The 15184-nt window shown below is 32.2% G+C and overlaps 1 protein-coding gene across 3 annotated transcripts in view; it reads left to right on the top strand.

Moving 5' to 3' along the window:
- Positions 1-15184, top strand: part of LOC143239260 (midasin) — a 217603-nt gene that overhangs the window by 46130 nt on the left and 156289 nt on the right. For all 3 annotated transcript variants that reach the window (XM_076480175.1, XM_076480174.1, XM_076480176.1), the window contains exons 17-25: positions 817-935; positions 1470-1609; positions 2736-2840; positions 3175-3360; positions 4169-4244; positions 9845-10110; positions 12186-12364; positions 12797-12888; positions 14224-14340. In XM_076480175.1, the coding sequence (XP_076336290.1) occupies positions 817-935; positions 1470-1609; positions 2736-2840; positions 3175-3360; positions 4169-4244; positions 9845-10110; positions 12186-12364; positions 12797-12888; positions 14224-14340 (1280 nt within the window). The remainder of the gene's footprint in view (positions 1-816; positions 936-1469; positions 1610-2735; positions 2841-3174; positions 3361-4168; positions 4245-9844; positions 10111-12185; positions 12365-12796; positions 12889-14223; positions 14341-15184) is intronic.

The following is a 15184-nucleotide window of genomic DNA, read 5'->3' as shown; positions in this document are numbered from 1 at the left end:
GTCACCAACAACATGGATCAACTCGTGACCGTCCACGATTTGGTAGACCTCGTGTGACCATGCCTGCACAAGATTGCAACATCCGGTTACGTCACCTTTGGGATAGGGCCACCACTGCAATGTCTACTGCCTCAACCATACGAGGGCTGCATAGGATTTCCGATCAGACCGTACGCAACCGTCTACGAGATTCTTAGGCCCCATGTGCAACCCGTCATGGTGAACGTCAACGACGTTTTTCAACATGACAATGCCCGTCCTCACACAGCCCGACTCACCACTGTCTTCTTGAGACACCACAACATCAACGCTCTTCCCTGGCCCTCCAGATCACCAGATTTAAACCCCATCGAACATCTTTGGGACGAGTTGGACCGACGTCTGCGATGGCGACAACCTCAACAGGAGACTCTACCTCAGCTTGCAGCAGCTTTGCAGGCTGAGTGGACAGCCATTCCATAGGATGTGGTTCGTCATCTCATCGCTTCCATGGGCAGGAGATGCCAAGCAGTTACTGATGCTCACGGGGGGCATACTCGTTATTGACGTTGAGTGATGTTAAACTTCACCTAGTGAGCGTGGACTTCGCCTTTGCAGACTTTGGATGTTCAGCAGTGAATGTGCAAAGTTTCACACATGTCATACAGAACTACACGGAATAAACTTGTTAACAATTTGTCTCATATTTTGCCTTTTGCGTTTCTTTTTTTGAAGAGTATATTTATCACACTTTTCACTGATATATAATGTGTTGAATGCATTATCCCCCAGAAAGTTGTTTTCATATTTCAAATACTTACTGTTTTCTTTCACAAGAACCTACAGAAGAAACACGAAGTATAAAAGAAAAGTGGTTGAAACTTGGACAAAAGATACATCAGCATAAAATACAAGTGAAGCAAGCAGAAAATGCCTTAGCTTTTAACTTCATAGAGGTACCAAAAATAAACTTTTGTTACTACCATCTTTTTCTGTTTTAATTTAAACTTTTTATGGCTAAACTTTTCATTTTTTAGCATATCAGATCACTAATTATGACATACCTACTAACACAGTACTGTCTATGATGCTTCATTATTAAGTATCCAATCAAAAATTAAACAAGTTGTCTTTATAAACGAATGAAGAGATTTGGAAAAGTTACATATTTTATAAAAATGATATTGCTGCAGAATTTGTGCAAATTTGTATTTGTTGTTAAATTAGCTGCTAATTTTACATTCTTTAAAAAATAAAAGATCTCCAAGCTCTTCCTGTGAAATATAGTAGAATATATTACGTATTATTATTTTTACTAAGACGATGCAGAATATTGCATTACTTTATTAAAATGTTCATTGATAGTATTGTATACTGTGAAGAAGTGGAATTTGATATAAAGTAAGACTTCAAACACATCCTAAGTTACCTATTTTAAGTCCATTGTTACTGGGTTAACTGATGTTTCCTTGCATTATTATTTTGTCAAGGGAAGTTTGGTGAAAGCCATGAAAAGTGGAGAATGGATACTATTGGATGAAATTAACTTAGCAGAAGCTGAAACTCTAGAGGAATGTCTGGGAGGAATTTTAGATGGTAACAGTGAAGGCATGCTTCTCTTGGAAAGAGGGTGAGTTTAAAAATATATTTACCATATACACTGATTTCACAAATGGTTTGCAATTCTTGAGCCTCTTGTCACAGCCACAAGTGTAAAACTTTGATCTCATGGTGTTTTAAGATTTAAATTGGGTAGAAAAAGAATGGCAAAACATCATTGGGTATGAAGAATCCTTCTACTCATTTTGATCTTTGGACATTTGGTCTGGATTTCACAGCAATTTGGAGAATACTTTGGATGTGAATAGTGAAGATGTAATTATAATTGGGGCCATGAATATCAATGGAACGAAATCGTGGTCTGGTGTAGATGTATGTTTTTGTTGTTTTGAACATGGATAATAGTAAAAGATATCATTGATGTTTTTTGCATATAATATTCTGGTCAGTGTTGCACTGATGAAATTCAATGAAGAATGATGACACTAGTTTCATCATAATTACCTATCATGCCAGGTACAGAAGTAACTTAAGGGAAATAATGTCTAAAATTCGCTGTGGCCTGTTTTTATTCCTGACTTAAATTCATTAAAATTCTTTGGAATGCTACGTGGAGGACTGAAATGAAGAACCTTCAGAATTTCATTGCAAGAGAAGTGCTGGTTTGTTTCAGTAAATGTGTATCAACAGTTTGTAACAGGTATTAAATAAACAACTTTACCTGGGGGTAACTTCTAATATGTGTTCATACACAAATAAATTGAAGCTGCATCTTCAGAATGTAAGTCCTCAAGGTGTGTGCTGTTCAATAATTTCTCTAATATATGTAAATGTATAAGATGTTGAGTAATTTGATAAGAATGGAGAAGTAAAGTAATGTGTAATTAGACTGAAATCAAAAATATATGAGCAAAGGCATAAATAGGTTGAGTTAATAGTTTAGATTGTGTAATATATAATACTTCAGATTGTTTTGTGTTACAGATAAATTTTGAAGCTTCATTACATTACTGTTTGGAACAAGGAAGTAAATACTGTACAGATAATTATATTTTGATCTGTGAAAGTTAATAATGTGGTAGTTAAATTTCAGCTATTTACTGTTTTGTTACCTCAATTAAATTGCTTAAATAGGCTATTTTTATCAGATGTCAAAGGTATGTTGATTCAAACTTTCTAGTCTTTTTTTATTTCAGTGACAACCAGCTACTGATGAGACATCCTGATTTTCGACTGTTTGCTTGCATGAACCCTGCTACTGATGTCGGGAAAAGGGATCTGCCACCTGGTGTCAGAAACAGGTTAATGAATATTTTTTTATTATTGATTCCTGTCTTTTTTTCTTTTTTGTAAATCTTTGGAGTGATGTTTTGCAGCTTTAACTTGAAAGTATTAAATAAATTTATGCTAAGTAAAAGTATTTCAGAGATGAAACCTGTAGCACCAAACTGAATGTAAATGTGTAATAAAATTACCTATCATTAAAGAAAGTAATTCCAAAAACGAGCTTGCTGAATAATTATTTGCACGAAACTGTATTTCTTTCTAAATAAAGATCATGAAATGTTTGTATTTAGTATAATTACAATTTTTCGTATTCTTAATGTTTACTTAATTTTGTTGCACTTGAAACAGATTTACTGAATTCTTCATGGAAGAACTGGAGGACAAATCTGACTTGCGTATTCTGATAGAAAGTTATCTCCAAAGTTTAACATTATCATCAAAAATGACTGAGGGTATTGTACAGTTTTATTTACACATCAAAGGTAAAGCCCTTCAGCACCTGACTGATGGCACAGGTCATCACCCTCACTACAGGTAGTGTGTGTATCATGATATACATTGTAAAATTAGGTCTTAACTTTTTACATAAATAAAGAAGTTAGGCCTTAATCTTTACTGGGCATGCTTAACCACAGAAGTAATGATATGATTTTTTATTACCTGCATAAGGCTTAGTGATTTTCAATGCTTTTCTGGCTCTCATTATTCAAACTTAAAATTTAGAATTTCTGTACAACCTTATATATCTTTGTAGAAGACAAAAGATAGGTATGAAATACTATTTTCACACACCTCTGATTAGATACTTGTAGTGAACAATTTAATAGTAATAATGGGAAACACAAAATCACCTTCAGTCTATAGCGATTGTCAGAAATAGTAGATATATTTATCAGTTATTCAATACTTTATTATATTTTATCATTGAAACCTAATGTTTAGCATTAGGATTCTTTGGAACTTGTATGGGAATTAATTTCGTTTTTAAGAGTTCTGACATCTTTGCAACATTTTTGTTGTGTTTTATATATATATATTCATATTCCTTATTGCTTGGGATTGTTTTATTACTGTTTTGTATATAATGTTATTACATAGTATTTAACAGAAGAATCTTAATCTATATTAATAGTTCATCAGCTTTAAATTAGACATTCTGTTATTTGTGACAAATTTTAGTTTCCTTTGATTTTGTAAATTCAACTGCTGTTTTGTGTGTGTTTTATAATTTGTTTTATATGTAGGCTTCTTAAGTGATATTCCAGCTTATAATTGTCAAGAATTTTTAGAACAAGGCATTGAAATTGATAGTTGACATATGAAGCTGTTTTGTTTTTATTAGTTTGAGGACTCTCTGTCGAGCCTTGAGCTATGCATCAACCAATCCATTTCTGAGTGTATCTCGATCTTTGTATGAGGTAACATTTTACTATATATTTTTATCAAATTTAGTATTAAGTAAAACAAAATTTTTAAGTTAGAATTTTTTGTTAAAGAAACCCCTCCCTTCATACACAATCATATATTAATCATTCCTTTGACTTTTTTTCTGGTTACAACTTTATAAAATATAAACTTTCTTTCAATTTAAGATTAACTAACTCACTTGACACACCAAATAAATTAGAAACAATTAAATATTTTCAGTAAAAACTGTGCTTGTGAAGTAATAAGTTGAACTTTAGGCAGTAAGTTTTAATTTTTTAAGACAGTCAAATGATGCACGATAAATTGTTTCCATATGTATTGTAAACTCATCTGTTATTCTAAAATTGAAGTTAATGTTTTTTTTACAAATACTCTTGCATGTGGAAAATTAAGCAGACTTTTTTTTTTGCATGTGCTCAGAATTCATAATATTTTGAACTTAATGTATCCATATGGTAGTTCCAGAGTACTGTTATTAATAGCAATGACTTTTATATGATTTCTAATTCCAGTTATACTCACATAGTGAAGAGAAACTGTAATTTTGGAAATTAATATTAAACTTAGTTGTTCAAAGACTTAACGTGTGCAGAAAAGATTATCTCAGAGACTTCAAGAAAGTAATTTAGTTGTCTTCTATTTATGTAATTCTTGGTAAATACAGTAAAACAGTCAAAGCTATTTCTTGTATATACATTATTTCCTCTTATAAATAGCTATTCTCATTCAATGCTGCCCTCTATATGCAAATCTTCATGCATGGCACAAGCCTTCTATCTCCTCTCCATTGTAATTGAATGATTCTAATGCATCTCATGCAAATCATCATGTGTCAACCCTCCACCACTAAGAATACAACATTCATGACATTTGGCTTCCTCTATTCAATTCTAGTGAACTGACATCTGTTTGATAGAGTTCATGCTCAGATATTTTTTCTTTTGGTTCCTTTAGTGTGAATTGTGATTTTAACAGTTTAATTGCCAAATTAGGATCTCTTCATTAATATTTTTTTCTTTACATTCTTTATTATGTCTTCCTACACTTGCATATTTCACATTAATCACTTTTGTTTGATTCACAAGTTACTACAATAAATTCTGAGGTTTGTGTTCCCACTTAGGATATTATACTCTAGTGCTGTATTCACAGCTTGCTTTAATTGTTGTTTAATTTTTCTGCTATTGTGCATTGTGAGATTAATCATTACATGGGTAAACCACTAATCCTCCTGAACAAGGTAAATCTATTCAGGTCAATAAAGATTTGATAGCCTTTTTTACACTACTAGGTTTTTGCTGTGTTTTTCTCATGTTTTAACCAATTCACATTTTTCTGTTATTCCTTATTACATCCATGTTGACTTTTTTTTTCCTTTGGCTCATACTTTACACATGTGGTTTCACAGTAGTTTGGATTTTTAGGTCATCATGCAACCTTGTCCCAGCTATTTTTGTCATCTTTTTCTTTTTGGGATTTCTGTATTTTTCATTGGTGATATGTACCTGTGGCTTTTGAATGTCCTGTGTAATCTGAGCATCAACACTCAAAGCTTTCATCTTTGGTTGTCTGTTTGTCTCTGTTGTAGCTGCAACATGCCTTTATTCCTTTCTCATCATAATCTTTATCTATTCTTTCCTGTCCCCCTTCCAGTGGTTTCTCATCTCATAATTTTATTCATTCTTGATGGGCATGTTGCTTATGGTCTGGTGGAATCTTGATTGTATTATGTTGTTACCCTTTATAAACCTTTCACTACAGTTACATGTTTTTTTGTTTGTTTTTTCTTTATTAGATGAACTTGATAGTCAATTACTTTCTCCACCTCCTTTGTCCCTGTTACCCTTTTCCTTCCCCATGATTTGAGATCCTGTCAACATCCTATATCTATCCAAGATGATACAATATCTCTGTCTCTACAGACCATTTATCATCTTTCTTTAGGCTTTTATTCCAGGCTGTTTATTATCTTCTCACCAAACCAGAGACTGTTCCATGTAAAAGGGTTATCCCACCTCATTCTAATTTTCAATCTGCCCTGTTTTACTTTGGAGTCATTTCTTACCTTTAAGTGTTTTTCTCCAAGTTTATTGATGACAAAGAGGAATTTCATGAATGTTTATTTGTGTAGTCCAATATTTGTTACTCATGACCCTCTCTTTGGTTAATTTTCCACATTTTGGTTTTTCTGTTTTGAGCACTGGCCTTTGGAATTGCTTCAGCCCATTATGTTTTGGTGGATGTTCAGAACATACATTTGTTACTTCTATCTTCTTGGATTGTGCTTTTCTTCTTTTTTTTTGGTTAACTAGTCCCTGTTCACTTGTTCTGAACAGGAGTCTGCCTGTTACTCTTACTGGGTGCTCCTGGAGGTTGCTAGAATGGCCCATTAATCAAGTTGAAGAAGTCCTTACTGCTACCTATCCAATATCTTGTCCATTTTGGTGTTTTTCTTTTTCCACACTCATGTCAGGTTGGCTACCTTTCTCCTCTTAGACTTTGATAAGTTTTCAGCTCAGTTATAGCTTGCAAAGTTATGTTACTTGTGAGGATGTTGTCTTCTATTGTAGCTTTAACCCCTTAGTTCAGGAATTTTGCTGGGATCTACTTTAGCTCTTATTAGGCTTTCTTCTACTTTGGTAGTTGGTTGATATTGATGGTTAGATATGATTCAGACATCATTGAGTAGCCCACTTCCTCTTTCTCAACTAGTTTTCCATGTTTCTTGGAAATATCCCTTTCTGGATAGGGTGTGTGGGTTGATCAACTGGAAGATTTAGGGTTTTTGGTCTGTGGCTGAGAGGACTTATCAATGTTTTGAAGCTTCTTGCTGTAGGTTTTGATTCATTTTCTCCATTTGGCCAGAAATCATCTGGTAGTGATCCATTCAGGCTTTTTTCAATGGTTGCTTATCTCAAACACCAGAATGGCACTCATTCTCCATCTTTCTGTATTTATACACGGATCTTCTTTTTGGGCCCTATCATTGTCATATTCTGGATGCTTTCACTCTTATTAGGGATCATACTTCTGTACAAACAACATTTACCTGGTGGAGTGATCTTTCATTCCTTTTGTTTTTTAGTGGCTTTGACTTCAGTGGAGTATTCCTCTTATTGTGGCTTTTGCTCCATCTATTAAACACAAATTACCTTGGTTTTGACCTCCAGTTTTTCATTTGATTGCTATGGATATCTGTGCTTTCAACCAGGATTAAAGCTACACATTTGTCAATACTTCCATTGTCATTCTGCTCTGAGTGATTTGTTCAATCCTTGACACTGTGTTCAATTCTTCTGATGGCTCTCTCCTGACTGTCTTCTCAGCTGTGGTTTCCACAGCTCCAGTTCCAACTTTCTCCTCTATCTTTTTTCCTTCTTTACTACCTTCAGTCATCATTGTTTCATTTAGACCTTTCTGTCCACTGTTTTCACACATTGTTTTTCTCCTCTGGTTGTTGATGAGGTAGTCCAGCTTCTACTAATGGTTGGCTTCTTTCTTGGCTTGTTTCATTCCCATATACTACTAAAAGCTGTCCAATACAATTAAAATTTTTATGTCCTTTGCTTTTGGGTCCAGGATTTTCTCTTCATCGACCTATCATTTTTTATCATGCAGATTTTTTCTTGATTTTTGGATTGGAAGTCTTCTGTTTCCTTTATCTTGGATTTTTGGGCTCTGTTCTGTCCCACACCATTTATTTTTCTCAATCTCACAGGTATTTTCCTCTTTTTACACTTGTGGATGTGTTCCTTCTAAATTTGATGTGTGCCATGGTAGGCTGCCCTTTTGTAAGGGGATATTAATATGGTCCTGCACTGCCTTACTTTACCTATGTTTGAACCACATTCCCAGAGCTCAGTGTTTTGTCATCCCTCATGTCTTCTTTCCATTGCCTGTGGACATTGGTAGTTTGTTTATTTTCCATCAATGTTTCATGTACACTTTATCCTTTTCCATATCTTCTCTTTTCTTTGCATCTTTCACCTTCCCTCATACTTTGGTGGTTTATGAGGATAACTTCTCTGTTTTGCAGCTTTCTCTTCCTTTTGTTTCAAATTTTTATGCTCATCCTGATGTGGGCAGACTTTTATGTCTTTTAATGTGCTCTTCTCTGTTATAGTGTCTCCTGCTGGTACAACGGTAAGTCTATGGATTTACAATGCTAAAATCAGGGGTTTGATTCCTCTCGGTGGACTCAGCAGATAGCCCAATGTGGCTTTGCTATATGTAAAACACACACTCTGTTATACTGCCTGCACAACTTCCTTTTGTGGTGTCTGTTCCAACCTTTTTCTTCCTTGGCAAACATCTATGGTGATCATCTACCTGTAGTCATTCTAAGATATCAGAATTTAGTGAGACTTTGACTGGTTATGTTTTTCTTATTTTTCACTTTTCAGAAGCTCTTTTTCCTTTTGTTGATGTTTATTTTTTGGATTCTGCTCTGTGGTGAGTTATTTATGACCAGGTATTCTTTAAATGTTCAAATCTACACTGTCAAGCTATGCCAACTTGCATGTTATAATGTCATGGCCATGCAAAGCCACTGCACTCCACAAGATCAATTGTAGGTTTATTCGTGAAATGGAGTTGCTACAGAAATTTGCCAGACTGTACTCATGTCGATCATGGATAGCCTCCCATCCCTGCTATGCCTTATATTGAAGAAATCATTATGGTCTTCTTTTAAAAATAAGGTTTTATGGCCACTCATTATACTATGTTGCATGTTGTTGTTCCTCTATACTCTTCACCATGTTTTACCCTACTTTTCTTCAAGTGGGGTTTGAGAGTCCTTACTACTTTATGGTTCCAAGCTGCTGGAGTAGTGGATCATGGAGGTAGCCTTCTGAATGGCTTAATGAAATACAGACATAACATAAAAATGATTATTAAACAATTCAGGTGAGAGTAAGGTGGTAGTATTTTGCTGGTGTATATGACACGATATCCTCCAGTATGAAACAAATACAAATGAAAGTGAGCATTAAAATTGCAGTTTTTGAATTGGGATCCCTCTTTCTACCCCCCATGTGGATATCAGTTCGACATTTTGGATTTAGAGTAGAACCAATTAACATAAGTCCTCACCTATGTATTACAGATATCTATATGATCCCTCATTTATACTCTATTATTGTTGTGGGTTGGGGTAAAGGTAATTACGTATTGTTACTGTGTGTTGCAATGTTATTGGTGGAGGGTTGATATATGATGATCTGCATAAGAGGTTCATCAGTTATTCCAATAGATAAAAGGCTTGTGGCATATGTAAAAATTATTTATTGCATACAGAGAGCATCGTTGAATGAGAATAGCTATTTATGTAAGGAAGGTAACTTCCACCTGGCAATACCTTTTCAGTAGAGAAGAATTACAACTTTAACTATGAAGAATGTTAATAACATGTTTATTTTAGAAATATAGCCATAATGAAATATTTGAGGAATTCTTTTATAAGATTTTTTTTCTTGCATGCTTTTGTAATTTCAAAGGTTTTATTTGATAAATAACAGAATACTTTTTACAGTTTAAGAAACTTCAAATTATAAATCTGAATTTTCAAAGGTTTTGTATATTTTTATAGGCTTTTTGTATGAGTTTTTTGACCCAAGTTGATCGAATTTCTCATTCTTCTGTTGAGAAACTTGTATCCGAATATATTTTGGGCAAGCAGAAACTAGAATCTCATTTCAAACAGCAGCTTCCACCACCCAATGGTGACACACATCTTTGTTTTGAGGGATACTGGATTCTTCGAGGACCCAATGATCCCACAGTCTTAGAAAATTACATTCTAACTTCAACTGTTAGGTGTAATCTTAAAGATTTAGCAAGGGTAGTAGCAGCTAGGTAGGTATACATTTTTAAAAGTAAATCATTTAATGGATAAGGGAGATATTTAAGATTTAAAAGTTTTGATTTCAAATGTTGTATGCATAATAAATATGGATATGTCTTTTAGGAAGTTAACTTTGGGCATAACTGATGCAGGCAATAGTTTATTCGAGTTTAATTTATTAATTTTATAGTCAAGCAGAATCTAATGGTTTGCAGAGAAGCAGTCAGTAAAACACTGAAAATACAATTAACAATAAAATGTTTTGTGAATTTTTTAAAAATTTTCTTTAACTGCAGTTGTAACATAGTAAAATCAAATTAATATATAAAGGTGTTTGTTTCAAGTGCAGTTTTATATCATGAATTCCATAGTTTTGTATGAATTAGAAACTCAAATTACTGATATTGAAAAGCTAGAATTTAAAATAAAACTCTTTCATCTTTTCTGTTTGCTTACAGCAGCCTTGCTCACCTCTTTACATCTTTGAAAAGAGTCCCTTATATGCATTTTTATATATGATGTTAATAACCAGTTAGAAACCCAGAATGTCCTCTTAGGGATTTTCTCAGTCATTATTAAATATAACAGCACCACCCATTGAAGTTTTCTATCAAAATCTTCATGTTGGTATCTTGAGATTTTGCCATGTTTGAAATTTTATATTTTTTAGATACAAATAGAGATTTGTTACTAGACTTGATAAATTATAATGGAATTATATGGTATTGAATAAGTAATTTATGATTTTTGGCTATTCAGATGTACATATAAACCCTAAAAAGTTTTTTAGTTTCACAATCTCCTTGTGTGAAACTTCTTAAGGCTTAGCACTTGACGACAAGCAGCAACTGAGTAAAGAGGTCATAACTAGACGATAAAATTTTTTTGCTTTATTTACTGTTCTGCATTTTAAGAAAAGTTTAACTACTTGTTTGTAAATACAAATAATTTATATACGATATATATATATATATAATGTATCATAATTGAAATGTTAGTGTATTTTATAAAATACTAGTCCACTAAAGTACACCCAAGATAGGTCAGTTTTGTATTATTGGATACAGTAACATAAGTGCAGATGTACTATTTCATTCTGTCTTCTGTATTGTTAGCCAGACATGGTTGAAAGGTCAATATAATTAAAGTAATAAATATGTATAAATGTATAATGTGATGAGATTTAAGCTATTTAGTCTAAACATTTATGTTTTTGTGTTGGGATCTGTAGTCGTTCTAGAAAGAAAAAGGTATAAAATTAGGAAATGAATATAAATTATATTGTGTTAATAAGATCATTCAAATTGACTGAACCCATACAGAAATTAGTTGGTGAAAATAATATAAAATGTAAAGTTTTTTCTTAAGAAACATTTGATAAAACTATATGGACATCATAAGGATTTTGGAAGTGAAATTTGAAATTTTGTGATGTATAAAAGTATTTTTAATCATAAGGTGAAAATTACATTGCACATTGGATAGACAACATACAAAAATAAAAAAGGGATGTGAAAAGCATTGCTTAACAAACCTTAAAACTTAATTTTTAAAAATTACAATATTTTGCTTATGAAAGCTTTGTAATATTTACTGATAATCTGGCACATTTCATGAACATATACTTACTAATTTAAAAGTAATAGCAAGAAGACTAACTAGCATAAAAGTATTAAGAAGTTAGTCTCAGTGACTGAGCCCATGCTGAAAGGGTTAATTATTTCACTTTGTTTCTTTAGACAGAGAGAATCAATATTTTTGCATTTCATAATGACTGTTGTAAGTTGATTGTAGACATTTTCGATTGTTAATTAATATGGCTAATGAGCTAGGTTAAAAAAAATATACTCTGTGTTTCACCACATAAGTGTTATCAGTGAACTAATTTCATCACACCATAGTAACCTAATTGAATATGACACTGTGAATAGCAGGACAGTTGAAGTTATACAGCAGAAAGTAATAAAAGTAACCATATAATATTTGTGATAAAACAGATAGCCTCAACAGGGAAGAATAGTTTAATAAAATGAGCAAATAAATAAAGTAGCTGTAAGTAACTGTTTTTATTTTATGGTAATTTCAGACGACATCCTGTCTTATTACAAGGAGAAACATCAGTTGGTAAAACTAGTTTAATTATCTGGCTTGCTCGTGCAACTGGAAATCACTGCATTCGTATTAACAACCATGAGCACACTGATCTTCAGGAATATGTAGGGACTTACAGTTCTGATGCAAATGGAAAACTTGTGTTTAAAGAAGGTATTGTAGTAAGAAACAACTGTGTAGCTGTATTTAACATTATCAAATGGTGGAAGTTTTCTGTGATATGTCATGATTTCCACCTGGAAATCGTTTTTTCAAGTAATTTTAAGTGTAGTGAGATTATTAATGTAATTTGTTTTTTTTAAAATGTGGTTAATGTAAAATATAAGCATATTGGTAAAACTTGCTTTAAAACAGTGATGATAAAAAACTCATCACTTAGTACTATTTTCAATCTGTCCTGAATATTGAGTTTGTAATTTTAGCTTTTATCGATTAATTTTACAGATGTTTAAATATTTATTTGATGAACAAGATTAATCTTATTGACTGTAATGTGTTTAAATTGTATGCTATAAAAATTTAGTGTACAATGTTTAACAACAGAGAAAAAAAAATAAACTACCATATGAAAAATTCTTATTTCAGGTGCTTTAGTAGAAGCCATGAAGAAAGGTCACTGGATAATTTTAGATGAACTAAATTTAGCTCCAACTGAGGTGTTGGAGGCTTTAAATCGAGTAAGTTGTCAGTCATAAAAGGTTATTATAAAGATGATTGTATACAGACGTTTTTATTTATTGCAAGAAATATATAGTTAACCTCATAGGGGACAAAGACATAGAAATTAAAGAATAGGTTTAAAAATTGCATTTTTTTAATTTTAATTTTAAGAGGAATAACATTTTGAACCAGCACTCTTTATTAGATTATACAAATCGTGATTGTTGTAAGCAGTACGATCTACTGAAGAGCATTAGCTCAAAACATCATCTTTTTAAAATAAAAACATGACAAAACTTGGCAGTTTAATCTATTTTTTAATCTTTTTCTTTATAGCACCATGTAGAACACATGAAGAAACAATTTTTTTTCAGGCTTATATTATGTATTGTAAATCTTTTCAATGGATTATTAAAGCAATAGCTCATTTTCTTACTTTTTATATTTTTTACCCATAATCATGTTGCAGAAGACAAAAGTCTTCTGAATACCACATTTAAAATACATACTACAGAGTTACATTACTCTTCCTATTTTGAAATTGACTGACTCTTTTAAGCATTCATAATAGTAACTTTCAGATACTATATATAGACAGTTTTAGTAAATTTTTCACAGATCATGCCAGTATCTGTTTTCCCTAGTATTTGGTTCACTTACTGCTTCATCAGATTGTGCTATGAATATATGATGTGGAATTGAAAAAAACAGCTCAGTACAACTTTATGTACACGTGTTTTTTTATGTCTTGAGTGGTTAAATAGAAAATTAAAAACATTGTAGCATAAGGCATTCCACTTGTGTTGAATTCCTTTTTCTTTTGGATGTTGAGTGGATTCTGCAATCTGTCTTATGTCATTTTAAAACACTTTGTTTTGTACATTGAATGTGTGTTTATGTGCAGATAGTTATGCTTCCCCTACCTTTCCTTTACTGCTGCTTCTTTGTAAATATGTATTATATGTGGTAGTGTTTTATTTTGTTCAATATGCTTGTATTTGATGAAAAAATCGTTTAGTTCATAATGTTTTTATGTATAAATGTTTCGATGATTTTAAAATATTGTTAACAAATTACTGAAATTAGCACTTAATCTGAAGACATTTTTTGCACAGTTTGTGTTCATACATTTTTATATCTGGTTAAAAATATTGTTCTTGAAACTGCAAATTAACAAATATCTGTTTTAAAAATCAGTTGAAAAACTGAAGTTGAAATGTTTTCTTTATGATTTCATTTCTTTTTATACAAAAGAGAAACTATAGATGGATATAATTGTTCATCACTTCTAAGGTCTGCTAATGTTGTAAAATGTCTGTTTAAAGTAGAACAACTTTTTATTTTATTTGTAGGTACTTGATGATAACAGAGAATTGTTCATCCCAGAGACTCAGCAAACTGTTAGGGCTCATCCCCGCTTTATGTTGTTTGCTACTCAGAATCCACCAGGTCATTACGGAGGAAGAAAGGTGAATATTAGAGAAATTTTCTATGGGAAATAAATTCAATGCAGATTCTTTATTTGACACTGATTTAGTTGTTTTTTTTTAATCAATACTCAACTGAATGAAACTATTAGAGCAAGTAAAATGCATTTTATATTTCAAATTTTGTTAAGTTTCTTATAAGATACCATATTTTTGGCATATCACAAGTTGCATAGTCATTTAACTCAATAAATGTATGGAAGTTTCTTCTATAATCATAAACAACAAAAGGTCATAGTTGAACATGTGTTAATATATAATACTTTTTGTATCAACACTTAATATTAAGGCCATGTTGATATCAAGGAAAATTTTATTTTGTTAAGGTGTCAAGAATTGAAGTTTAGAGTAATGTGAATTATATAAATCTTTAGGAGTAGCATGTAAAAATGTCTGTTGAATGAAATACAGGTCTTGAGTTTTTTGTTTTTTTTGCATTTCATAAAATTTTAAAAGGACAAATAGGAGTTTATTAGCCCATCAAGGGTTATCCTTTTCAGCTCTCAACTATAACCACCCCTTACTACTTATGTATTCACATAATCTTTTTTAAACTCAGTTAATTTTCTGCCTCCACCACCTTTGAAAGCAGCTCATTTCAAAAGCCATCTATCCTGTTTGAAAAGTAATACTGTCTAAACTTCAGATAACCCCCATGCTGTCAAAATTTGAACTTATGACATCTTGTCCTATTGTTTTCACTGTTAAACACAAAAAAAGTTTGATGGATCTGTGTTATCAATACCCTTAATAATCTTAAATCACCTCATTTGACTGTGATCCAATCAGATTTAACTCCATTTGTTACCACTGTGCTTTCCATCCA

Source organism: Tachypleus tridentatus, chromosome 13 (assembly GCF_004210375.1).
Source record: "Tachypleus tridentatus isolate NWPU-2018 chromosome 13, ASM421037v1, whole genome shotgun sequence".
Classification (NCBI taxonomy): Eukaryota; Metazoa; Arthropoda; class Merostomata; order Xiphosura; family Limulidae; genus Tachypleus; species Tachypleus tridentatus.
Note: the sequence above shows the minus strand (reverse complement) of the source record. Positions and strands in the feature narration are given on the sequence as shown.